Here is a 26640-nt window from a genome sequence, read left to right as displayed (position 1 = left end):
TCAAAAGCGAAGTGTAAAACCGAAGCCGGATTGAAAGATCAGATATAGGTGAGCTCGCCACTTAACGAACACTTGATGAGATATAAAGTTCATTGTTTTCTTGTGCCGTGCGAGAACAATTAGGCGGCAGCTAAAAAGTTTTCTATGGGTTAGTTGATGTGACACGCAGACGAAAGTGGTGAAGACGAATGCGGCACAGCACCTTTGACGTCAAACGTTTTGCAAGTCGATGCAATCGGAGTGATTGGTATCAATTTTTTCCTGCGAAGAGTTACTTTTTTTTCCGGGGCTAGAGATGGTTCTGCCGCTGTCGAATTTCGATTTTATTGTGTGTCTTAATTTTCTTTTGACTTTTGTGCACGGCTCTATTTTCTTAATGAGAGGAGCGGCCAACTTCAAAGCAGGCAGTCAGAATTGTCATCGCACACATGGGAATGTAAAAGAAAAACTAAACCTTCCGCATTGAACATATGCAGTGACGCTATGATAGCAGATTTAAGTTTTCTGAACGCTTCTCATCGCAGGAGGAAGATATGAGCTTGCGAAAGACCGTGTCAGAAAGAGGGAGATAAATAAAATTATTTCAAGATCTCAAGAAAAAGTTAGCTAAGAAACAAGGACGTTAAGAATTTAAGACAATGATGCAAACGCGTTGTGATGTTCTTCAAAGAAGCTGCGGGGGATGTCTGATAACCTTTGCCCCGCAGGGAACCAGAATTTTTTATTAACGGGTGGAGTCGAATGATACAATACTGAAAGAAAAGTTCGCAATGTGCTCAATAGCGATGCTCAAGTGATGCTCAAAAGCGCACCACTTTTTGATGATCCCCATGCAGCGATGATCATCTGCCACCATCGATGCACTAGATTCTGCATGCATTTTTTGAAGCGTGAGGACCGTTGTTGACGCCAGCATATTTAGTTAATTGGCTCTTCACCGAACGCCAAGAGTTTACACTCCAGATGTTGCTTTCTCTTAGCCAACAGCCAGTACTCTGATCGCGGGAGGTCCGCTAGCAAAAGTGCATTTCCATACGTGAGGACTTTGAAAAAAGCAATCTGCTTCTGGAAAAGACGACTTTCCAAACCTTCGCCTGAACGTAACATCTTTCGACTCCGTCGCAGTACGCCTAATCGGTACTCTATGCGTGCATAAAAATTAATAAATTATTTTTGTTGTTATCCTCCTCACCGACATAAAAACTGACAGCACCGCAGGTGACATTCAATGAATACCGTTCTTATTTTCACGGACCTACGGAGACATGACGGTGCATGCTCTTGAAGAACATGGTAAGGAAGCCGAAATACGTCTTCCAGCGTCAATGGCACTCGGGCCGTTATGCTCAAGCCTGATAGCTGGAACCATCATCGGGCACGAATTATTAACAGTCACTCCGCGCCAAGAAACTCCTAGTTGGTCAGGCATTTTAGGGGAATCCCCCAAGGATTGTAGCCGTATGGCTGCACTTTGGTGGATACCAATGAAAAATCACTCCCTTCTTACAAATCTACTCCACCTTGGGGGATTCCCCTAAACATGTCACAAACACTCTTCCCACTACGAGTTATTGATCAATTCGCTCTCGCCCCACCACATGCGAGCCGTCCTGGTTAGCTGAGTTGGTAGAGCGACTGCTCCGGTGAAGCGGAGGTCCCGGGTTCGAACCCCGGACTAGGACGAAATTTTCTTAAACTGCGAAGAGAGAGAGAAAGACGAACGGAAAGGCAGGGAGCTGTGAAGTTTCTGAGAAAGCTGTATAGCTTTCCTCTGTAGCGGTGTGGCTGCGCTTGGGTTGATGCCAATGATTAATTACTCCCTTATTGCAATGCCTAGTCCCGGTGCTTTTATGGAAAAATTTTTTACATTTTATATAATGCACGAGCTTGCAAACTCTCACGCTATGAGCGCATTCGCCCTTGAAAGAAAGAGAAAACGCACTCATATATCTGCGAGTAGATCTTGGCGATGTACTTGGGCATCAGCTTGTAGCGGTGGAGGTCGTCGAAGCAGCTGAGCGTGATGTTCCGGCAAAGTTGGACGTAGTCCGCGTACGGCCGGATGCCGTGGTCTCGGCCCCTCTGCATGTCCACAGCAAACAGGTCGTTGCCGTTTGGGGACTCGGGATCCCGGAACAGGTAGTTTGTTACCGCTTTGTCACCGTACCTGCGAATTCAGGCGTTGTTATGATGAAGTGACAGCACGAAGATTTGTATTTCATTGAGAGGAATCTACGGCGACAGTGTTGATCACTGTCCTGATAGATGATCTGGCAACAGATGACCATGCTAGCCATGGCTATGCGGCTGCTTTTGTGTACGAGGTGTGTCTAGTAAAGAGGCTGTGTTTTTTAAAGTAGTAGACTGAGCGGACGACTCAGTGATGACCCTGAACATGTGTGAACTTGCACGTCGCACAGTTGCGTCATGCAGGTTCAGCCGTTGAGCTCATTGTTAGTTCTCGATTGTAGTGTAGCTGCGTTGTGTGTTGCATACCAAAAAGATAGAATTTTATAAGCCGAGCAACTTGTCTAAAATTTTTAGTGACGCCGAACAAAGCAGCAAGTCAACTTTAAAAGGAGTGCAGACACAAATTTTTTGGCTGCCCATTTTTTTATTTTTTGCTTTGAAAGAGGCCCACAGGACTAGTGATAAAAATGAGCTCACAACACCAATGCGCAGAGTAAGTAACTAATTGCAAACGACTTTGCGATGTCAATGCACGACAAAGATCCCCAGGTGCTCGGAATCAATCTGGAGGCGTCCGCTATGGCGGCTCTTTCTCTGTTTTTATTTTCACGCTCTCCTTTATCCTTTCCCTCGGGGCGCGGTTTGATATTTATGGGGAGAAGCGAGACTATTACTGCGTCGTCGTCGTCGTTGTTGTTGTTGTTGTTGTTGTTGCCTGAAATAGGTCATTCCCTTCTTATTATTAAAAAATAAAAGAAAAGTATTTATATTTTGGTTTTGGACGGCGGCTGACTGGCATGCTTCCAATGAAGTCACTGTAACTGGCTATCGAGAGTAGAAGAGTAAAGCCAACCTGTCCGTCGTCTGCATTGCCTGTTTCATGAATCCTCGGAGGGCAGCATCTTCAACTCCCTTGTTGTAGAATACGAAGTTCCGGAAGAAAGTGTCCTTGAGAATGATGGCTCCCTCCTTTCTACCGGTCGCTCCAATCCTGTGTGTTTTCAATTGAGTATCAGTACGAAGCACATATGCGAAATATTTCGATAGTTTGTTGATGAACTAGCAAAAGAAATTATAATTGTTACGCCTTAGCCGTTTTTACGCCAAGCAACGAAGCGGATGCTTCAGTAAGCTCGTACCTACCGGCTGATTGCAACATTACAAACTCCGTCCGCGCTGCCTTTAACGTACGCGACAAGCTGCCCCTTCGCGTTTACGGAAATAGTCCACGGAACATCTCGCTTTTTATTTGTTTTTATTTGCCATCAGTATCAGCAGTGCAGTGCTGCTAAAAAACAGCATTGTAAAAACTTTGTCTCGATAGTGAAGCTGCAAACTTTCGCAGCGCCGAAACAAGTACCTAACAATGCTTTAAATGGCAGTGACATTGAGGAGAGTGAATTCGCCAGGAGGTTAAATCGGCATAAAATACGGGCATTATATCGATGGATCAAATTGCCCGCCAAGTAAACTCTCAACGAACTATTCAAGTAATCGCTACACATGCTGTGTTCTTTTACTGCATGCAAACCCTAAACACAATTTTGAAATGGCCGGTGAGAACGGAATAGAAAAACACCGCGATTGTGAAAAAATATGATTATTCGCACAGTATAAAAATACAACATTTAAAAGAAATTTTATTTGAATAGTTAGCGAAATGCTCTAGTGGTGTAAAAGTGCTAATTCGTACCTTTCTAAAGAGCATGCATCTATAAAATTTTAAAAGGAAGTTTATATGTGTAGTTAGCGCAATGCTCTAGCGGTGTAAAGGTGCTAGTTAATAAGTTTATAGAGCATGCGACTACAAAATTTTAAAAAAGAAAGTTTATATGCATACCTAGCAAAATGCTCTAGTGTTGTAAAAGTGTATAGCTTGTGACTTTTAAAAAAACATGCGACTTTAAAATTTCAGAAGGAAGCTTATGTGCATAGTTAGCGGTGTAAAGGTGCTAGTTTGTAACTTTTTAAAGAGCATGCGACTATAACAACTGCCGTTTCCTTATTTATTCAACGCGCTAACGTTCAAAGGCCACTAGTCGCGCAGTTCTAGTGGCCTTGTGCTGGAGACCTGTGTGCGAAAAATGCGGGCATGAAACACTACCGCACGAAGCACTACAGTGCACTCAGCGGTGCTGATACAGATAACTATTCGGGGGGCATCTCTCATTTTATCACGGTGCTTCGTTTACTGGAGTCAGCACTCACAGATCGAAGCGTCCGAAGACGTTGGAATGGCCGAAGCGGAAAGCGGCCGCAGCAAACTCGTTGATCATGGTGGGGTCCACTTGAGCATTGTACTCGGTGTAGCCGCTCTTTTGTGGCCATAGTCTGTACTCGGACATGGCCTTAGGCCCCACGATCCAGGGCAGCCATTCGAAGAAGACAACGTGCTGGAATCTGGCCGCTACGATCTTCCTGGACACAAAAAGGGAAACACAGAGAAGTAGGGGACGAGGGCGAAAATTCGTAAGATGTTTATTACGGTTTGGTCTGTGGATTTGATCCTGCGCGATTCAAGACAGTAATTTCCAGTCAACGAAAATCTTTGTCAACACCCAGAAAATTTTCCTCGCAGACCGCTTCCGATGCATGGAACAAATACGCGGACAGGAACACAAAATGGCTGCAACGGGTTGCAGAGCGGGTTCTGGGGCATCCTATGGAGTTATTTGTGTCTTAGAGCCGGTAGAAGCCAGAAGAAGCAGACGACTAAGTGTACGTATGGAAATCATCCCTTGCATGTTCAATGTATCAGAGCAATCCCGCAAGCTGGAGTATATTTGTGATAAGAGAGTGATTGCTCATTAGCATCCATCCAAGCACGACCATATGGCTACAGAGAAAGCCAAACAGCTTTTATAGAAGCTTCGCAGCTGAAGAAAAATTTCTCTTGGCCCGAGGAACGAAGCTGGGACCACCAGCGAGTAGACCGTAGGACGAGCCCGAATTGATCGAGAGCACGAATTGGGAAGGGTGTTAGTCCATTGCGTTAGATGAACTCCCCACCGTGGTGTAGGATTGTGATAATTGAGTTGCTATTCATTAGCATCCGTCCAAGCGCAGCCACATAGCTAAAGGAAACCTAAACAGTTTTGAAAGTAGCGTCGCAGCCGTCTTCGTTGGTCTAACGCCGTTGGACTAACGCCGACTAATCGTTGGACTAACGCCGTTCCCACTTCGAGGAGTTCATAAATTCGGTCTCACCCTACGATAGGAAATATAAATCAAAAAGTAAAATGCCACTTCAGATGAGAGCTTCAATCGCTTGAGGTTCGCTTGGCGTACGGCATGCCAGAATGCCTAAAGAGAGATGCCACATTGTGAACACATTGTATACTTTGTACATAAATTAGGGACAAAGGCCTGGTATTCCTGTATTATGCATTTATAAGGAGACAATATGGCAGCTCAGACACTTGCTTCGTTTGTAACTGCATATTCCACAGAAAGATACATAAAGGTGCAATAGATTTTTTTGCTTAATAATAGCTTGTGATGTGGACTAAAACATGAACTGCGAAAAAGGGGGTGGGGAATACAAGTGCACCACCGTCTTAGAAGTGATCTCCATATATCTTACTGAGACGGAAATGAAAAATTCGCCCGATATATTGTACAAAAGAATTGCGGGCGCCAAATTCATGGGAGGGTGTTTGAACCATTTTAGAACCTTTGCGCGCAGCAGTGAGCTTCATTAAAGTCGCATTGTTTCCGGCCTCTTGAAGAGGTTTTAGAATGGTTGAAATCCGCACGACCACGTTTTGTGGCGGCGGTTAGAAACTGTAAGCTGATTGAAATGAATTTCCACTTAAGAGAAGTCACTTGGAATTACGTCTAATTAATTGTAACAGTGCAAGTTACAAAGAGGGCCGTACATTTGAGTGACAAGTGCCTTAATTTTTACGTGTACGTCGGAAATTTAACCATTTCCGATTAACTGTACACCACACAGCACATGGTGGGCAGATTCAAAGCGGATAAAGAAAGGTGGTCTTTGCCTCACCACTGCTGTATACCAACAAGCACACATTGGCTAGATTGGGCAAAGCAAAAAGGAATGAAAACAGTCAAAATTTCGAAATTCCGCAGAACACTTTCCGAATATGTTTTCGGATCCAGATTCTCATCATGAAAGCTTGAAAAAAATCGGCGAGAGAATTTAAGCTCCGGATCTCGGGAGGTTATTTCAAAAGTGAGGACTATAAATGGGCTATAATGTCCTCGTCCTCGATATATAAAGCAGGGGCCTATTTTGTAGCCATTCTTTCCATTTTAGTTGGTTCTCTGTCATTAGCCACTCCTCCCTGTGGCGCAGGCCATGGGAGAAGGCTCTACGGTGTTCATGGAAGAAACGCGCTCATTATGTCACTGCTTTGCATAAACTGTCCTAGGCCTCTTATGTCACCGTGCAGGTGGACCGTCGTCAGCGCCGGCGAACAACGGGGCACTACAAAGTGTTCGACGCGTCTGACGATTTTTATCTTCGGTTATCACGTCCTGGAGAAAAAAAAACAAACTCCGCTGTGATTTTGCGATGAATTTTTGCAGCACAGTTTCAATGGGTCGACCGGAATGGATGCGGCTGTCAGCCGGACCAGCTAGCTGTGCCTGTTATTGGTAGTTTACTTCGCCACCGCCTGTGGCTCCCGTCACGAATGACCTCACGCCCAAATTAAATGAAAACAAACTGTACAAAATGCGGCCCCAATTTTATGTCGGTGCTGCGTTTGTTTCCCCGTTTTCTGTCAGTCCGTATCTTGATACGCTAACGGACATCGCGGAGCAAGCTGGAAGCATAACCCTACCTGGCGACCTGGAACAGGGTCTCGTCATTCCAGTGGGGATTGATCTTTGCCAGATTGGAGGCGATGCTGTTGTGCTCGCGAAGACTGACTGTGTGCAGGGACACCAGGCCTGCGTTCTGGTTGACCCGGAAGTCACCTGAAAGAGGCAGGAACCAAGCCCTCGCGGATGAATCATCCTGCCAGGTGTTCGCATGCGCTCGCTTCCTGAGATAAAAACCCACGGTATCAAATGCAGACAGCTTTATCTTCTCTTCAGCAGCGGGTATTTCGGTGTTGCACAGAATTCATCCGCGTTTGAGTGACTATGTAGCCTGTAATCTGTCAAAGCAATGACTTGATGATGGTCTAGTTGGAAATGCGGCTCCTACCACGCAAGAAGCAGAAAGCGAAGGAACTGAAAATACGCAACCTCAGTGCTGCTTTACTCCTTCAGTAGTACTCGGCACAGACCAGGGAATGCCGTCGGCGGTTGTCCCAAAATAAACGTCACACTAGAAGCAGGGTTTGTGGAAACGACGTAATGCATGCGAGAGTTTCTCTGTGCTTTTATGCTTTTTATTTTAGTATCAATTCTGCGCTTGAGATAAAGCAGAGACTTAAAATTTAAAAGTGCTGACTTCCAGCTGATGAAAGAAGCAAGTACCTTACTTCTACGCCTTTTTTGTTTCGGCATGTCATTGGAGTACTGCCATTAGTATTCCAAAAATCTCTAGCAGGTATCACGAAACAGTTCCAGTGCACAAGCACTATTCCAATGGGTAAATCTCGACCTAGATATTGCGATGCTCTTGGGTTTATGCCAAGTGAAATGCATAAGTAAAAATAAATAAAATAAATATCCGCGACTGGGATTGAAACCCGCGGCTGCGCCAAAGGTTCAGCTTGGCTGGCCACTGCGCGAGAGCACTAGGCTGTCGCTGCAGCCGAACACGCCTCGTGTTAAACTGCAACACACTCTCGTGCTGTGCGTTGCACATCGCCTTCTTGATCAACTAATACTACTGTCGAACTTATATTCGCATTTGGAGCTATGTGGCGGTGTTGAAAGAGAGATGTATACTGCATGCGTAGGTGTGGACAACGTTGCAGCAGGAGCACGTACGGCACTAGAGCAATACGTGTTGGCTTTGGTAGCGTTGCTGCAGAAACGGGGCACTGGAGCATAGGCCACCAGTGTACATTGGGTAATGTGGCATTGACGATGAATTAAGTTGAAGACGCGAATAACTGGCTCCCTGAGTCAGTGGAAACCTCAATCGCACTTCCAGGAACGTAGCGGTGGTGTCCGCTATGCTTTCGTACAATATTTCGTGCTTAGAAATGCTAAACCGTCAGCCATTTTTTGTTTTTCTAATAAGACTGCCTGGGTCAAGTCCCGTGGCTGCTCCTTTCTGTAGTTACGCAAATGCGGAACAGTGCTACGATATGTGGACGATGTACAGTCTGCCTTGTTGTCCAATGGAGCGTGCCATACTTCACATGTCCCGCATGCCTTGTTCTTTTGGTGTTTTAATGAGCACAGTCTTCTACAGCTCCAGACCAACTAAGCAAGGTCACAGCCACCTTCATCACGAGCTTCTGGCACTTAATGTCAGAGGCTAAGGAAGGCAAAGGGAAACTCTAGATAAAGCACAAGCCACCAATGATCTCACTTGCCAACTTATGTCCGCATTTCAATCGCGGCACGGGTCATGTTTTTCGCGAGTAAATTCAATTCCTAATTTTATCTTATCCCAAATTGAAATAGATGAATGTAGGAGTCGCAGGTCCCTGATAACGCGGTGGTGATGTGCTGCGATGTACAAGCTAAATGTGCAATACCAAGGTATCGATATGCTTGATAATGTGCGGTTTATGTGCTCCCTCACGGTGGGTGATCTGCGAAAAGCTCAGAAGCCACATGACATGGTATTAGTAATTCTTATGGCCTTTTTTCTCGTAAATTGCATGGTCCAGCATTCCTTTTCTTTTTGAAGCGTTTAGCGTTTTTTATGCCCACGGCGAGACGTCTTACAACCTCCATAACGGGAGGCTCCAAAAGCTGTGACTTAAGCCTTATTGACTATATATATTGTGTATAGCTGGCGGAAGTAAGCGATGAAGATGAAAAAAATTAGAACAGCTGTGAAGTTATAGTACAGGTGCAGTGAGTGCTTGGGAACGCAGAGCCAATTAGGGGTCTTACTCCCATTTGTAGAAGCTTACTATATTTGCAGTGTACCTGATTTGAAGCAGATTAAGTCATTCTCTGGGTCACTGCAGGTGTCGTTATCCGGGTCGGGGCTGGGTGGCAGGAGTATAGATCCATCGACTTCTTGCACCTTCAGTTGACCTGCGTGAAGGTTGACTCGAGTTTGACAAAGATATGCGCTCAACGAATGGATCGTTCGTCCTGGCGCCTACGAATCGTGCTTCTTCAACACCGTATGATTGCGTGGTGAGATAAAGTGTGGTGAAAGCTAGAAGAACTAAGCCACAGGTCTGACAGCACGTTTTTGACCAACAGGGTCATTTGCAAAACTTTCCCGAAACAAGCTGTCTATTATCTGTAACGGGTTATCGGCTAGCTTTTTCTTCGTTAACTTTAAAATTTACAGCCGCTTACTCACCAGTGCAACAAATGATGATCGCTAGCTGGTTCGTGAAATGATTAACATAATAATGACGTCACTTCGCATTCAGCTATTCAAACACAAAAAAATTTTGAGAACGCATTCGCAATCACAATAAGAATTAAATGTGATATCTTGTGGTAAAGTCATTCTATCTCATGTAGATGATGATGGCTTGTGGCTTTTCTGTTTGTTCGGGCGGACCCGACGCAAACGAGTGCTTGTTACCCACTTGCAATGCCCCCGTCAGAGACACTTCTCAGTGTCCGCGCTTTTGGGAAGCATCACTTTTTCGACTAAGGGGGCGAGTTTTTGGCACCTTTTCGTTCGCTATAATAGTGTGATGCAGCCCCATGTCCCTCGTATGTGAGATGCAGTGCTACTGTCTTAACAATATTTTGACGGTAGCACCTTTCTCGTTCGTTAGAAGCTATTTCGTTACAACTGCGGCAGTTATATGTGGGCTCGACTGTGTTTGCCTATGGACGTTGGCCTCACCACAGTTAACATGCCCAGACAAGAAGTCTGCATCAAGTGTACAGTAATAGGACGTACCTCCTGTAAATGTTCTCAGGCTGTCCGTGATGTCTTTTTTAATGCCGTAAATCTGTGAGGAGTCGATGAAAGGCGTCCTCGAATCCGACTGCTGCCTGGGACCTGCAAAAACATTGATCTCACATATGTCATCAGCGCAGCCATAAGATGATCGACAGTCACTACTACTATGACAAAACCCGCCAAGCACTTAATTGTACCGCACTTCTAGTGCGATGTAGGGCAGAGTCCTGACTAAAGAGAGGTTTAAGTATAATACAGATAATAAGGACACGAGAATCGCGATCTCCGAATGTTGTGGTTAAAACGACGAGTCTTGATATTTCATTTTTCGCTGGTATTAAAAATTAAAACTAATTATAATTTTAATCAGTTCGAATTTCAGCTATACTGCAGTACAGAACGTAGTGAGGAGAATTATTGACGCGCAGGGTTGTGTTCTCTTCTGTAAAACATGCACAGCATGCAGGACAACAACAACTTGCGACGAACAAGGCATAAGTGCTGATACTGCTGTAGAGTTCTGTGTGGCCTTTACTAAGTCTCGCCAGTTAGCACGAATTGCTACCGTAGTGTACAGTCCCAAAGAGAGCTAATCCAACAGCGTATAGCGGTTACGCGGCAACCATAGTTATCGAGAATGCGTCATTTTTGCGCTAGCAAACGGGGAAAAAAAATTAACAAGGGCAACTGCTCGTAATAGAGTGTAACTTCCTCGCTCAAATCACGACTGTTGAGGAGGAAAAATAAGATAATGAGCTCCTGGAAGAGGCGTGTGCACATGAAAGCCACGTCAAATTGGCAGCTCTCTCGATAAATGGTTGTACGTAAGTCTGGTTTCCGACTGGCTGCTGCATCCGAGTTGGTGCATTAACACAGCCAGCGAGATGATGATCAAGCCACTTGGCACTCACGAATGATTCTGACGATATCAAAGCTGCCAAAACTCGCAATATTTTGCAGAGTGAAATTCTGTCCCCTGCGCAGATGAGGTTTCTCCGAGGGAATCCATCGCCCCTTTTTGTCTTTCAACGGCGAACACTTTTCTTGTTATTGTTTACATAGCATTGTCTTGGCTGCTGTTCTGTTGGTTTAACTGACCCGCAATCTGCTTCATCCTAAAGCTTATACGAGTTTTCTACGTGGGATCGCTGTTTCTAATGACTGTCCGGCTATTCTGGGATACTTGTGTATTTGGCTGTTTTAAGGAGTCCACGAAACGGTTCTGATGCTGGGTATAAAATTGGTCCATTATGTAGAGTGAAGCCTATTCAGCGTTCCTGACGCCTACAGGCCCTCAAAAGCGACGCGATGATTTGCGAACAATTTTTATAACTCCCCTTACCGCGACCTGCGGTGTTGACCCGGGTCCTTCTCGGGCGAATTCTGCCCTACGATGTCGTGTGGCTCTTGTGACGTCATATGTGAGGGGCTGTCATTCGCTCGCCATTAGACATCGCACACTCTAATCGCGAGAAAAACAGCAACGTCTATCGGTACATGAGGCGCGTAGATGAGGTACAGTCTTTGCCAAAAGTAACCTGGCTGCATAGTTTGCTTCTCACTCGTTTAGTAACGCCTCTACGGCTTCCCAGAGATCAAGAGATCTTGAAAGGAGAGGGCAGGGGTTCCCCTTACTTTGCAGAGATTTAGAGCTTTATGGGTGGCGTAAGTTATTGTTTGCTTCCGTCATACACTATATGAATGAGCACTCTAAACACAAATGAGTTTGGTTTATGGTTTATGGAGGTTTAACGTCCCGAAGCCACTCAGACTATGAGGGACGCCGTAGTGCAGGGCTCCGGAAATTTCGACCACCAGGGGTTCTTTAACGTGCACTGACATCACACAGCATACGGGCCTCTAGAATTTCGCCTCCATCGAAATTCAACCGCCGCGGCCAGCATCGAACTTCGGGTCAGCAGCCGAGTGCCATAACCACTGAGTCACCGCGGCGGCCTTTAAACAGAAATGAGCAAAAAGGGAATAGGGTGTCCTCTAGTACACTTCGTGCGTTAGAGGGCAGCTTGCTTCCTTTTTCTCCCTTATAGGCGAACTTGTGTTCAGAGTGGAATCAAACCATGCAGCCTGGTTACTTTCGGCGAAGACGTGCTACGTTGGGGCACGGGCTTTTCGCAGGCGGAAGCTCGTCGTTATTTTCCTGGCCGGCTCTGGAGGGGCAGTGAGGGTGCTAACCGGAGTAAACAACCCAGCCTCGTGACGTTGTTGTAGGCAGAGCGTATAGTCCCGGCATTTAACATATATATTTTTTGTGTGTGGCCCGCTCTGATGTATATGAGTTCAGAGGGAAAACGCATAGAGCAGCTTTTAATGACCAATATGTCTGTTCGTACATAAGCTAGACAAAGTTTTTGCGGGCAGATGATGGATGATTCGGTATCTAACAGTCTTTCTCTTTTCATACCCTCTGTGCAAACCTTTTTGGGGCCCCACGGTTGGATGGCTTTCTCATGAGGGATTGGGACAGGCCCTTCCGGGATTCCCTCTCCCTCCCCCCCCCCCTTTCAGGCCCATTAACACACTAATCGGGCAGCTCTTATTTTTATGCGCAATCGTTGCTCTTTAAGGCCACCTGGCGTAATATCGAGCATCAAAACACGAAAAGATTAAACAACTGTGAAAATTAACAGAAATATGCGTGGGTAGGTCTTTTATTGATGAAACTGTCACCATATAGGTACAGATCAAATAAAGCAAAATTTACTTTTTGCATGAAAAAAATATGTAGGACAATGCACGCAGGTAGACATCACAATCCTCGGAGCTGAGGCGTTAAGCCTGCAGGCGCATATGCTTAAACACGATATTTCCGGCGCCCACATTGCGGACTCTAGACGAAGCCTTCAAAGCCAGAATGCGCAGCACTGCTGGCCTGCAGTTACGGGGCTTTCATTGCTTCGGAGTTGTGCAAGAGTCCCTGAACACCCCTCGGAAGTGTTCATATGTAGTACGCCGTTTTGAAGCAATGAAATGCCTCTTTTGAATCGAGAGCTTCACAACGCTATATTAAAGCCGATTTCGCCGTTCGTTGCCGGTTGACCTTCAACTGAGCCGGAGGTCAAGTGTGGCTATAGGCCTTACCGTGTGTGGTTTACAATGGTGTCACACCGCTTGACATTTGGCCTTTCATCGATTCATCGGTAGAGGGCGGTAGAATAGGCCGAAGCGTTCATTGGGTGACGAACTTTTCGAGATGAACCATTAACTTAACTAATACCTCCCAAGGTGGCAGGGTGGGCGCGCTGCCTATCCAGTGTGCGGAACGCACTCAACAGTACAGACGCCAAGCCGCGTCTTCTTGCCCGATACATCACAGATCTCGCTCTCTAACAAGGTTCAGCAGTAGTTAAGCCGCAGCTAATTTTTTAGGTGCTTTCCCGAACTAGCGAAAGAGGTTTATTTTCTAAACCCTCAGAAAGGAGTTGGCTTGCTCAGAGTCCGTAAATGTTTCCCTTAGGTTGCAAATTATACATTTTTGTGCACCCACATGTGTGTGTGGATAGGCTTAGAAATGGGTACGCTGTTTGCTCGCGATGATCTTGGGACATGAAAGAGTAAACTCACCCAGGTAGCAGCAGCAGCAGGGTAGGGAGCGCAGAAAAAACAGCGACGTGTTCTTGAACTGGGAGTAGAATGGGTCATCGGAGGGCACCTCTATGTCCATGCGTACGGTGCCGTTTGAGAAGCCGTTCTGGACGCCTGTGACGGAGCGAAAAAGGAACGTTGATATATACAGTAGACAGATTTAATTTTCATAACTTATCAGTAAATAGAGTGCGATGAATGCATGCCGAAAAGGCTGACTGACGTTGTTGCCACCTGATTTTAAAATACCGCAATGCACGTGGTTTAAACATACAATATGAACAACCACATTGAAATAGCAAGCCCGGGGATATTTGCTGTCCGGTAAAAATTTACTGTATTTTATTTAAAACAAAGAAGAGCTTGGTACGTTACGTTCGAGCCTAAATGAAAACGAAATGAAAGGAGGTTGTGGTGCCCCAATTCTGTGCACGGTTTTAAGCGAAAGCTCTACTCCTTTCGTTCTTCACGGTCATGTCGGTGTGAAGAACGACCTTGGAAGGCAGCGGAGCAGAAAATAAAATGGAATAAAATAGAAGTACAAGAAAAAATAATAAACAGTAAAAACGACAAATAACAAAATAGAATAAAAAACAAATGTGAAAAACTAGGAATAAAAAGGAGAAAAATAAAAATAACGTAGAATACAACAGAATGAAATAATTGCAGAAGAAACGAGTGAAGGAGGAACTGCAGAAAAGCAGCTCTCGCTCTGCATTAAAATTCGGCAGAATTCCGACGAACCTGCGTCAATTTTTTAGAAGCCTACTCAATTGAATCAGGAAACACACACACACACACACACACACACACACACACACACACACACACACACACACACACACACACACACACACACACACACACACACACACACACACACACACACACACACGCACACACACACACACACACGCACGCACGCACGCACACACACACACACGCACGCACGCACGCACGCGCGCGCACACACACACACACACACACACACACACACACACACACACACACACACACACACACACACACACACACACACAGCGCATCATTTTATGACGCACGTCATCCATTTTCTCAGTCCTGAGAAGAAGGCTGAGGTCTGCATTCGATTTGATGGGCTCCTCGGAGTCCTTGTCCGGACAAGGACATTCGCTGAGGACACCCAATTTTTGAAATAAATTATACCATGTGTTTGGCGCATAATAGCCTAAGTTGCTTATGCGCAATAAAACCCAATACAATACAATACAATACACACACACACACACATACAAACACGCGCGCGCGCGCGCACAGCATTGGGGCACCACAACCTGCTCACAATGCCTTTTAATTTAGGCTCGAAAGTAACGTACCAAGCCCTTCTTTCTTTTAAATCAAATGCAATAAATTTTTCTCGGGCAGCAAATATCCCCGGTCTTGGTCTTTCTCTTTTTCTTTTTTTCTCTATGCGTTCTTTTCCTATCCTTTTTCAATGCTAGTTGCTATGTTATTGGCCCCACTGGCTGTTTTGAATTCTACACACTTAACACCAACTACCCTGTAAGGGAGCTAGTAAACTATTCTCTAGCACATAAGGACAGGGTACGCTGCCCAAGCTAGCTCCGAAGTAGGCTTCGATCACTCAATATACGGAATGCTTACTCTTGGCAACGGAGGCATATTTTCACCGCAAAGCATAGCAACTTCGCGCAGTTAGCAATGGGGGGAGGCTTTTAATGCGGATGTTCTGCAGCTAGCATTTAGAGCACATATAAACCTCGGTTAAAATCTTGCTAACTGCAAGAAATTAGCACGTACTGAAGAGCAAATATGTATCCCTTGCCAATCATAAGTATTCCGTATTTTAATTTATGGCAATAATCTACCCCAGGGCGTGTCCTGAGTCCGTTCTCCCATTAGGAAGTGCACTAGAGAGTGCGCTCCCCTTTTACGGTATTTTGTGTTTATAGTGTATATATGCAGCTGCTCTCGTGCACGCCACCTCCTGATATAGTTAGCTTAGTTTATGGGCGTTTAACGTCCCAAAGCGACCCAGGCAATGAGGGACGCCGTAGTGAAGGGCTCCAGAAATTTCGACCGCCTGGGGTTCCTTAACCTGCGCTGACATCGCCCAGTGCACGGGTCTCTACCATTTCGCCTCCATTGAAATTCGACCGCCGCGGCCGGGATCGAGTCCGCGTCTTTCGGGTCAGCAGCCGAGCGCCATAACCACTGAGCCACCGCGGCGGCTTCACTTTTGATATCGTGGAAGAAATTGCGAGCGAGCGATCGGTTATTTTCTAGTCGCTTTGCAGCGAATGTGACATCTATTTAGACATGTAAATGCTGGTTGCTTTAACGCTTCAATGCCCAGAGTAGCTCAGAAGCAAGAGCTGATATATTTTTTTTATCGCATACTGTGCCTGCTTTCATCTTTATGTCGCCATCTTATGTGAGACAAGGCCTGTTCGAACTTTGTAAGAAAAATAGACGGGTGCACTGACTTGAAACAAAAAAGCGCTCTCAGTGAGGCCGCTTGACGAGTCGTCATACGTGGAAGCTTCTATGCAACGCACTAAATAAATTCTTGCTGGAGGATATCGTGAAGGGGCGTCATTTAACAACCCAGGCATAAAACAACTTTACTGAGAGCCCCTTTTAGCGCCCCTTTAAGGAGAACAAGGAGAAAGTCCCCGACAGAAACTGCTCGCTTTGAAGTAGCAAATAAAGCTAATCTTTTTTGTGACGCCACACTCGGGTTTCTTTATGCAGTGTAAATTGTTGCCTACTTTTTCAGCTAATTGAACAACAAGGTAAAATTCAGATTCAGAGTTAACATTCTATATAAAGTAACAGCCAGTAGAAGAAACCCGTAGAATCAATTAATTTGTTCCTCGCGGTGTGTTCAAGCAGCTAAACCTTTACGCCTGTGGCTTTTAAGAACGACCTGAAAGTACTCTCGCGGTCTGCGTAACGCACAAATTTAATGGCGCGTCCGACTGCACTGCGGGCGGGGCATTGTAGCACTTGAATATGCCATGAGGTTTAATCCGACCCACTGCGACACATTACAGGGGATCCCACTGCTTGAATTAGTGGCATAAGTTAGAATAATATTATGATGATGATGATGTCATTATTGACTTCAGTGCATGCTTATATGTCCCGCATGACACGGATCATAGGAGATCAGAGAGGAGAGACCTTTGCCCTCCAGTGTACGTAAGTGTGATGACCCTGATGATGACGATTATAATCTCATTATTGTCTTCAATGCATGTCCTATATGCCGTTCACGTAAAAACAGCTGGCATACCCAGGTACGTCTCCAACGGAGGCAGCGTGTTCGTGGGCACGAAAGCAATGTCGTGGTCTAGGAATTGCCCGAACGCCATTGTGATGTGGCTGAGTCGCCGGTCAGGTACGTTCTTCTCCGGATGCAGCTTGTACGAGACAAGCCTTGCGCTGGGCAAAGGACGGCCGCTTATTCCCACCCTGGGCTCACTCACGCCTGCGGGGGAATAGTCAAAATGATCAAGTTGTTAACAACCTTCGGGTTAGAGTCACTAAGAAGTAACCGGACAAAAGGGACGCGGTTGATCGAGACACGCGAGCGACAGAAGTATCGCAGTACTGCGAAATGAATTTTTTTTTCAAAATGACCCTGTAGCGAAGGTTGATGATATGGAAGGCGGCGTGTGGATGAGGACCGCCTTCGTTCATTGCGGTAGGCCCGGAGGAGCGCCTGCTGAGCCAGTGGAGCGGGCCGTCGACGCTGCTGCCTTGGACGGTTGCTGAAACGTTCTGTGTTGCGTGAACGTTCACCCTGGCACTCCTGGGCTGCAGCTCCTTCGTCCAGTGTCGAGGGTAGCGCCTCTAGAGATGCGCCCCCTTGGCGCTTTCTCTGCGATCAAGATGCTATATACACTGTTAACTATGTACAGTATTTGCCCGAAGTAACCAGGCTGCATGGTTTCCTTCTCTCTTATAATGGAGCCCTTACGGCTTCTCTAGAAACCAAAAGGTATTGTAAGGTGAGGAAAAGGGTTCTACTTACCTCACAGTGATTTATAGCTTGATTTGTGCGATAAGTGTTCGCTATACAACTGAGAAGCAAACCGGGCAGTCTGGTTACTTTCGCCAAAGACGGTACATAAGGTTGCTTGGGCAGCCTGGAGGCGTATAATACCCCTGTCACACGGGCACTTGTAAGGCCTTAGAAATTAAGGTCCTTTGCCCCAAAGGCGCGTGACGCGCATCTACACGGCAAAGCGTCGAGACCTTTGCGATAAAGTTCCGTAGCAATAAAGGCGGCCGTCAGCGGCCTTAAAGTTGCTTAAAGAAACAACCCAGACGGCAGCGCCAGCTAGCGAGCTCAAAGCATAAAAAATTGACGCAATTTTTAGTTTTGAAACCGTAAAAAATATCTAATTTATCTTATTCAATGGTTAATTTTGCGTTACAGTGCACTTAACCGTATAGGAGGCTAATTGACTAAAGACATCCACACTGCTAAGAAAGGACTTGAACGCTTTTCAGCAGCCGCATCGACACACACGTGCTTGCGCATCTTGCTTTGCTGTTTTTTCTTCGTTTGCTCTTTGTTGAGTGCGTGTTTTGAGTTTGCTTGTGTGCACAAAGAACGAGGAGCCGAACGGAAAAGTGCGCCTACCGTGGTCGGACCGAGAACGATGAAAAAAAAAAAAGAAACTTTGTTTCAAAATATCCGTTTCTCACCATCAGAACGCTCGTTTATTATCGTGATAGCTACTTTTTCCAACATAAACGAATGCACTCTTAGCTGAAGTGCTACCGTCTGATTTTATTTCATAATGTTACTAGCGCCGCTTCACACACAGCGGTGACTTTTGGCATTCACGGAGGCCGCGTTCTAGCTCCTTTGGATTTGCCGTGTAGCAGCGTCGCTGCTCCTTTTCGGTTTTCCTCCTTTAGTGCAATAAGACAACTTTACGGCAAAGGCCGAGAAGAAGTCCCGTGTGACAGGGGTATAAAGGTCTATGGATGGCCATACAGTGCGCGTTATAAGCACGGATGTCGAGCTTGGCTGGCGCACAGCAGGACGTGATCGCGGGGTGAGCAGGCCCGAAGATGGTTGGATGCCAGGTGCGGTACGGGTGCGGTGGCTAATCCGGGTGTAAGCGCGATAGAAATCGCAAGTGCTAGACCTTGACATGGAGCAGCGGTGCGATGACTGAATTGCCCCGTCAGTCTAGCGCGATGGCGAAGAGGGTGGCGCACCGGTATAGTGACGTGCTGAGCGACCGAGCTGTGTTTTGCTGGGTCCCGCCCAGGGGTATCTCCTGTGGTGAAGATAGTTGGAGGGCACGCAGCGTGAAGGAAGCGGTCGATTGAGTACGTACTGCAGTGCCGTGTACGGGAGAAAGTGAGGGCCGGACTTGAGGGCAAAACGTGACGTAAAAAAATATATATTCACTGGCGGAGGGGCCGGTGCATCTGCGATGTGGGAAAGCTGATCGGCCTCCGGGGGAATGTATCGAGCGTCACCAGAACACCGGAAGATGGTACGTTAGGGAGCGGAGTCAGTGGAGACACTAAAAAAAGCTAACCAATATTTTTTTATTAGCGTCCACCCAAGCGCAGCCATACAGCTACGAAGAAAAGCTGTACAGCTTTCACAGAAATTTCTATGTTGAACACCCGACCAGGGCTAATTCTTCTTCAAGTACGAAATTTCCGTGGAAACTGCACAGCTTTCCTTTGTATTCGTTTGGTTGCGCTTCGGTGGACGCTAGTGGCTAATTAATCCTGTAGAAAAAAGATTGATTGGCTCCATTTAGAGCTGTTTGGCGGCAATTGCTGAAAAAAAGACAACTTTAAAATCGGAACAATTTCTTTCCACTTAATTTGAACTAGCGACGTACAGACCGAGATGGAAACGGCGATCACTGTTTTGAAATGAATAGCGCTGTAGCCTATCCTCAGAAATCCGCATTAAGAAAAAGATCGGCCTAGGAGTCTTCGCACTTTGCTTGCAAGAACAGTCCATGTTGGTGGCACCTGTTTTTCAACTCTTGGTTTTTCTACCTTTCAAAGGGTATGTGTGCAGTTAAACTAGGCTTGTTGGATTGTACGCACTTATGAATTTATTGTATATTTCCTGGCTATAATTGTATATATAGGACCAATAATTTATGCACCTGCTTTTTCACATTGTTGTGCATTTAGACCGCAGCGGTGGCCCAGTGGCTTTAGCATCCGCCTCGCATGCGGGAGGTGCGGGGTTGGATCCCCAGTGCCGCCGGGTACCCACCGGTGATACAATGGGTACAAGCTTTCCCCTGCCTGGTGCTCGGCTTCTTTAGGGTGAAATGCTTGGAAAAAGGGTCTTTGACCCCACCTTGTGAAATGAAAAGTACCTTGTGCCATGGCGCTCTTTCGCCAAAGCTGCCTTTGCGCCATAAAAATTCACCTTCATCATCTTCATCATCGTTTGTTGTGCATTTCTATGTGACCGCTCCCTTCTGCAAAGCCTGTACGGTCCTGTGGGCAAAACTGAATAAATAATTGAATAAAGCGGTAATCTATGCGTACAGGCCAGCCTTCCTTAGTTTGCCATCAGAGACTCCAAAAGACGTCGGCAGTTGCGACGTACCATCTTTGTAGGCGGCAGGCAGCAGCCTTCGTTCGCAGGCGTACGCCTGCCCCCACTGTGGATGGTCCAGGTTGTTGCAGCTCCCGTCGAGCTCCCTGTAAGGCTTGGACGGATCGCACGAAGCTGGCAGCGGCACGGGGCAGACACTGCAGCTGGCACTGGCCTCCCGTTTCTGGAGCCTCCTGTTGGCAAGCCCCAGTGCCGCCTCCCTTGCCCTGGCGTCATCGCCTAAGCTGGAATCGGTCAGACGAAAATAATTTTTGGTTCGCTTAAAAACATAAAGGGCTCGGATGTCATGCAGGAATACATAGTTTCCCAAGGGGAGATTATCTATTCAGCCACTATTTATTTATTATTTATTCAGCGCCTCAGGTTTTTGAGTTGAAAAGGTAGAACGCGCACAATAATGAATGGATTGAAGAAATAAGTACAAGTACTGAAAAAGTTGGAAACATTTGTATCGCTAGTATAAGCCAATGCCTCTTGCACTTACAGAAAAGAAAGCATCGTAGTTTTTTTTTTTTTAATGCGCGATCAGCCTCTTTATGCAGCGGGAAAATCTGCTCAGATGAAAAATTATTGAGTAAACCACGATCAGAAGACCTACTGGAAGTCAGATGTAGAACATTACGGCAAATGTTTTTACATATTCGCACATTTTCGTTGGGTTTACATATGTGGACATCACGTCTCAAAAATGGTGCATGAACAAAACCGCCTCAATATGTTTTTCTCATCTCTAACTCATTCTTAAACACTGAAAGATGTTTATGCATGACAAGATAAGCTTCAGAAAATTGTACTTTAATGCACTGCTTGTGAAACAGATAAAAACTGTTCTTTTTTGAAGATAGACAGGAAAATATTCCGCGTTTCCTGCACCAAATACGGCTATTTAATGTGCACCTTTCACGTCTACACTGCTCCGGTCTTGGCAGACTTACAAGACGGACCACTCAATGCAGCCAGCACTGCGAATTGGTTTGTCGTCTGCAAAGCTTCTGTGAGGCCTCTTTTGAACCGACTGTTTGATTTTTATTGCTTGTGTGGCTGTGTTTTTTTCAGAGGTGCGTTCTTGCAGGCGACTTGCGATATCAGTTTTAAAGGCGATAAGATATAATGCGTTTTGCTTCGCCAATTCCGACCAAGTATTGTAAAAAGCGAGTGAATTAAAATGCGAGGTGACCGGATGGGGCCAATTTCTTCTTATTGTGGACATTGGGTACAACAACAATAAAACATCTGGCTCGTCGACATCCCTAATGAACTTTTTATGCCCGGTGATGAGTTTAGGGCTTTCAGCTTCGACGTCAGATTTTGGAGCTTCAATGCACTTTCGAACTGTACCACCTTCACCAATGCCCGTGGTGGTTTCAGCCATGTTGGCAATGCCAGTACTTTCGCACAGGTAAGAGCAAGGTCTCCATTTCCGGAAATCCTCTCGCGAGGGCTTCCTTTCCCTCTCCCTATCTTCAGCTCTTTCTCCATCGTTACTGAACAACTATCGAAACGATTCGCCCACATTTTGCAACATGCTGAATTCCCCTCCGTTTCACTATCAGAAAAAGTCTCTGTCAAAGATATCATTGTTGGCCATATACGCAAACAACGCTTCAGAGCTCAAAATGATTCCAGTTTTTTTTCCTTTGAGATGCTTGATTTTGAAAACCTGCAGTTAACAGGGGCAGCACTTTGTCACAAAAACGCCACATCAGGACAAGGAAACGGCGCTCGTAGATTTTGGGCATTAAGGCGCGATATTCACATTTGTGGACGCAAAAATTTGAAAGTCCACCACAGCACATTATTTTTTGTCTATGACAATGAAAAGTGGGGAGTCATTTGCGCATCAACTTATTTACGCATTTCGCCTATTAAACTGCGTGATAAACGACCATTTGAAGTGAAAGCGCGCAAAAATAAAAGCAAATTTTTCGTCCTGCCACTAAACGCACGGACGCCGAACTTTACAATTTGTTTCCGAACCAAATTAGCCGTATCTGCAATAGAAGCAGCCTCAGACGTGAGAGGCAGGGTATAAATGTTTAGGACGTGCAATTCAAGGAGGCTAAAGTTCGCCTTGTGTGCGACAGTATAATTAGGCTTAGGGCATGTTCACATATGTGGTCATCGCGCCTGAAGTGGTTATAAATGAAAAGCTAGGAAGCGCCCCGCCCTCTCCTGCGGTGAAGTACTGCGACGCGACGACAGTTCTCCCGTACCCCATTCTTTTGACGCCCATTAGTGCACCTACGAATAGGCAGGCTTTCCTGGGCCTGCGTGTCTCACATGGCTCGGGCCCACATGGATAGCATTATCTGTGGGGAACCAGGCGCACGCAAGCGTTTTCTTTTATGGGTTAGTAACACCATAACGTCGCCTGTAACCACAGAAAGTCACATATGCATCTATCACCGTAAACGTTAGTCCTGAAGATTCTCCTATGTACAGTCGAGAGCAAAAGTAGTTGATATCACGCGAGCTTGGACTGAACTACATTGTGCCGGACTGAACGAACTACACTGTGTCAAAGATAAGCCCTTGTAACAAGCAAGTTTCATTTCTAACCGTCACGCTCCATCTTATCGAAAACGCTAAAACGTGCCACTGCGATGCAGCTTATGCGAAGCTCGCCTTGTATCCACCACTTTTGCTTTCCACGGTAGACATCAGTGCAGTGATTGACGGGCCATCGCCATTTTTATTGGGGCGCCATGATTTGAATATTGCAACTGCGGCTATTGCAACTTGGCAGAGCTTGTCTTCCAGCGAGTCATGTAGAGGTTTTGCGGAGGTGGAAGATTGTGTATGTGGTTGCTGTTAGGGGCAAACTTTTAGCCCGGCGTGCTTCAGAACATACTTCATCACCTACCGCTGCTATCTACCAAGTAGCCCCCGATTCGCGGGTGCTTACTTTATGGGGTTGTAGCGGTGTATTTCCACCGGTAGCATCAGTTCAATGACATAGCCCCGGACTCAAAGTCGTTGCGTTCCAGCTCATGGTCTTTCTCTTCACGCTGACTGGATTAATCAATCAAATAGGACGGGGACGACGAGATTGAAAAACTGGAGGGGACACTTAAGCTCTGGCTTAAGGGCATGACGCGACTGCGTTAATGTGTTGATGCTCATATATGAAGAATCGGTCATTCTCTGCTTCACATTTACAGATCCCTGGTAGTCCTCATACAGCTCCTGACGCAATGGGGCAGCGGCTAAGCGATGCGCCGCTGCCCTGCGATGGCAGGTGCTGCCACCGGGAGGGGGGGGGGGGGGGGTTGTGAGACCCAGATAGCACTTCCCGAGCAACCTCTCGCGACTAGTCTATAATTTAACTGCCGCCTGACATGGTGGGTGGTGGTGAAAACATTTAATAATGATAGAGAAAGGTGTTGGAGGTCGTGACCTGATGGTCACGCCCTTACAGCCACTAGGTGGGATGCCTATTCAGGCACCCCATTGGCGGTTGCCGCAGCCAGGGCGCGCTGCGTTAAGGCCCTTTGGGCTTCGAGGGTGCAGCAGCCGGACAGGGTCGCCTCCCAGTCTTCTCGGGAGCGGTTTGGGATAGGGGGTAGGGATGGGTTCTGCTGGCAGGCCCACACCATGTGGTAGGTGTCAGACACCTCCCCACAGTGTGAGCACCGCCCGTCGAATTGAGGATTGAAATGCTTTAGAGTTGCCGGGCGCAGCATCGTGTTAGTGAGCAAGCGCAGGAGTATCCGCTCGTTGGCTTTCCTCAGCACTTTGCACGGAGTGAGAAAAGTTTGGTGCGTGGATTTGTAATAATCGCATACTTCCTTAAAAGTGTAAACCGGATTGAAATCGGAGTCCTGGTCAGTGTTGGGTCCCGTAGGAAATGCCCGAAGAGAGAGCGCGCGGGCGGAGGCGTCAGCTGCTTCGTTTCCGCGGAGGCCTTGGTGACCTGAAGCCCAAACGAGAGATCGGTGCGCAGGATCCGAGTCTCGGCTACAATTTTTATAGATGCTATAAGCTAGGGGAGTAGCCCACCCTTGCTCGGCGTTTCGACAAGCCCCTCGAGAGTCGGTGATTATGACATGGTGAGAAGTTTGCTCAGGATCAGGTGGGCATGTTATATATGATGACATCAAAAGGTCACGTAACCTAGGTGGTCCGTCTGCCCCCCAGGTTGCATATCTGGGGACTTTTCGTGGACTTTTCGTGGAAGGAAAACGCAGAGGTGTTTAGGTATGCTTTCAATTCACAGCTCTTCTATTAACCGAAAATGAAAGGATAAGATTGCAGTGTCCCCTACTCACCTTCGGCAAACATAGATTCACAGAGGAAAAAAAAAAACATGAAGGATAGAATTGCTTAGCTTGATGGTAATGCAGAAATTCTTACCCATGCAGCGCTGCTACTCACCTGGCGAGTAGATCCCGCGTTGTCTCTTCGTAGATGGCTGCCACCTTCGCGCTGCGCTCTTGGGCTTCCAGGGAGTCAAAGCCGCGGCGCTGCCTTGAAGCGAAGGGGCAGCCCGAGGGCGCCGCTGACCGAAGGCTGCGGTGTGGAGCTGAGGAGAGCGTCGCGAGGCACAACTCTGCTTATGGTATACAGTGTTACGTCATAGTGTGTTCTCATGTAGTTTAAATGTTGCGGCTAGGGGTAAAGCCCGCACGTACGTTCGAATATAATTAATAAAAGAGTCATGAGTTCATGAAGTAACGAAACTGTCATAGTTTCCGAGCACATACAGACATGCAGAACGCCGGAGAACTTTGTTAGTACATTGAGTCCAGAAAACAAAAATGGCAAAATTGTAAAAAAAAAGAAACAAATTTGTCTGATTAGAGTACAGTCGAACCTCGTTATAACGAAACTGTTTATAACCAAATAACGAATATAACGAAGGAACGACAATTCCCCTTCGAAGCTTAGCCAACACTGACTGTAACGGAGCTGCGCCTATAACGCAGCTCCGTTATAGGCGCAGCCGGGTTCATTCAACTTCATTATAACGAGGTTCAACTATTTGAATTGTGGTTAACCAACATGATCTAGATCAGCAATAAAGTATTCATAACATTTTAAGTCCTGAAGCTTGGTACTATGGCACGTAAATGATATTTTAAAGGAAGACATCGGCTTGTGCAATTGCGCATTGCTTCTGAGATACTTAAACCTTTTCTGAAATCTGATCTGCCGTCATTTTGGCAATCTACCTCGATCAAAACACGGATTCCGCAGTGGTGGGCTCGGCTCTGCGCCACTAGACGCCGTTAGGAAGCAGAACGCCGAGCAAGGCTATGAGCCACGTCGGCGAGTTAGCGGCTGGGATGAGCAGCACAACGGTCCAATTTGTTAAAGACGATTCCATGCTATAAATCTAGCTGTCGCATGGACCTCTCTTTCGAACATACCACTGTCCTGTCGCTCGACGATCTCATCTTTGCGCAGGGTGGCCATTCTGCTTTCCAGAGATTCCAGGGTATTTTCGACCAGCCGGTCAAGCACCTCGCTTGAGATTCCAGCTCCTCGGCCCACACGGGACACGGAAACCATGTACAACAGGCCGAGAAGGAGCGCCCTGCGAAGTTTTTCAAGCATCCAGCCATTCTGAAGTAGTGCTATCAACATCTGAGAGAGAGATTGTTAATAACACAAAACGAACGGAACAAAGTGAACCTGTGAAAAAAATAAAGCTAAAGCAGGCTTTGCAACTTGCTCAGCCTCTGTTGTTGGCCTATAAGTGTAGCGCACCTTCCAGGGGACAAAGGTTGAAAAAGATGTTTATTCAGACGCAGGGATCTTTCTAGACCTAACTGTGCTTTTGCAAAAAAAAAAAAAAAACGTGCGAGTGTACGTATGAAGAAGGCTGCTAGGCATAGAAAGACTTTCGGTGGCCTGCCAAACACTTTCCCACATCAGTGCGCGCGCTTTCTTGAAGGATATGCTGATGCGCATTCACTTGGAAACGCGGAGTGCGCGCGATTTCTTCCTTCATAACGCGTTTGGCGGCTCTGAAAAAAGGTTGCGCTAGAGCACAATCACGCGTTCTTTTTTCATACTTAGCGGGCTTTCTTTAAAAACAAAAACTGGCAGAGGTTTACCTCAGCAATGCCAGGATATACGTATCGAGAGCTGCAGTTCCCCCCTGGTCGAATTGCGTGGTCAGTTATACTACGAGCCTTTACATCCTCCTCTTCAATTGTTGTTGATGATGATGCTGTTGCCATTGCTTCATCTTGATTTTATTGCGAAGGAACCATGCGAGCTTCTATGCGCCGTTTGTTAC

The 26640-nt window shown here is 46.4% G+C and overlaps 1 protein-coding gene, 1 long non-coding RNA gene and 1 other non-coding gene across 3 annotated transcripts in view; 1 reads left to right on the top strand and 2 right to left on the bottom strand.

Annotated features, from left to right (window-relative positions):
* LOC144108228 (chorion peroxidase-like) overlaps window positions 1-25907 on the bottom strand; it is a 31656-nt gene extending 5749 nt beyond the window's left edge. The window contains exons 1-9 of the mRNA XM_077641507.1: window positions 25766-25907; window positions 24771-24945; window positions 20388-20620; window positions 17070-17264; window positions 13751-13885; window positions 4676-4697; window positions 4399-4608; window positions 3044-3181; window positions 1943-2167 (exon numbers count right to left, since the gene is read on the bottom strand). Of these exons, the coding sequence (XP_077497633.1) occupies window positions 1943-2167; window positions 3044-3181; window positions 4399-4608; window positions 4676-4697; window positions 13751-13885; window positions 17070-17264; window positions 20388-20620; window positions 24771-24945; window positions 25766-25907 (1475 nt within the window). The remainder of the gene's footprint in view (window positions 1-1942; window positions 2168-3043; window positions 3182-4398; window positions 4609-4675; window positions 4698-13750; window positions 13886-17069; window positions 17265-20387; window positions 20621-24770; window positions 24946-25765) is intronic.
* Window positions 1609-1682, top strand: TRNAT-GGU (transfer RNA threonine (anticodon GGU)). Its single transcript has one exon. It is a non-coding gene; the product is annotated as a tRNA-Thr (tRNA).
* Window positions 7006-10268, bottom strand: LOC144106736 (uncharacterized). Its single transcript, XR_013309102.1, has 3 exons — window positions 10166-10268; window positions 9220-9330; window positions 7006-7134 (listed from the first exon to the last, which is right to left on the bottom strand). It is a non-coding gene; the product is annotated as an uncharacterized LOC144106736 (long non-coding RNA).
* Window positions 25908-26640: the final 733 nt, after the last annotated feature.

Source organism: Amblyomma americanum, chromosome 10 (genome assembly GCF_052857255.1).
Source record: "Amblyomma americanum isolate KBUSLIRL-KWMA chromosome 10, ASM5285725v1, whole genome shotgun sequence".
Classification (NCBI taxonomy): Eukaryota; Metazoa; Arthropoda; class Arachnida; order Ixodida; family Ixodidae; genus Amblyomma; species Amblyomma americanum.
This window is presented reverse-complemented; position numbering and strand designations above follow the sequence as displayed.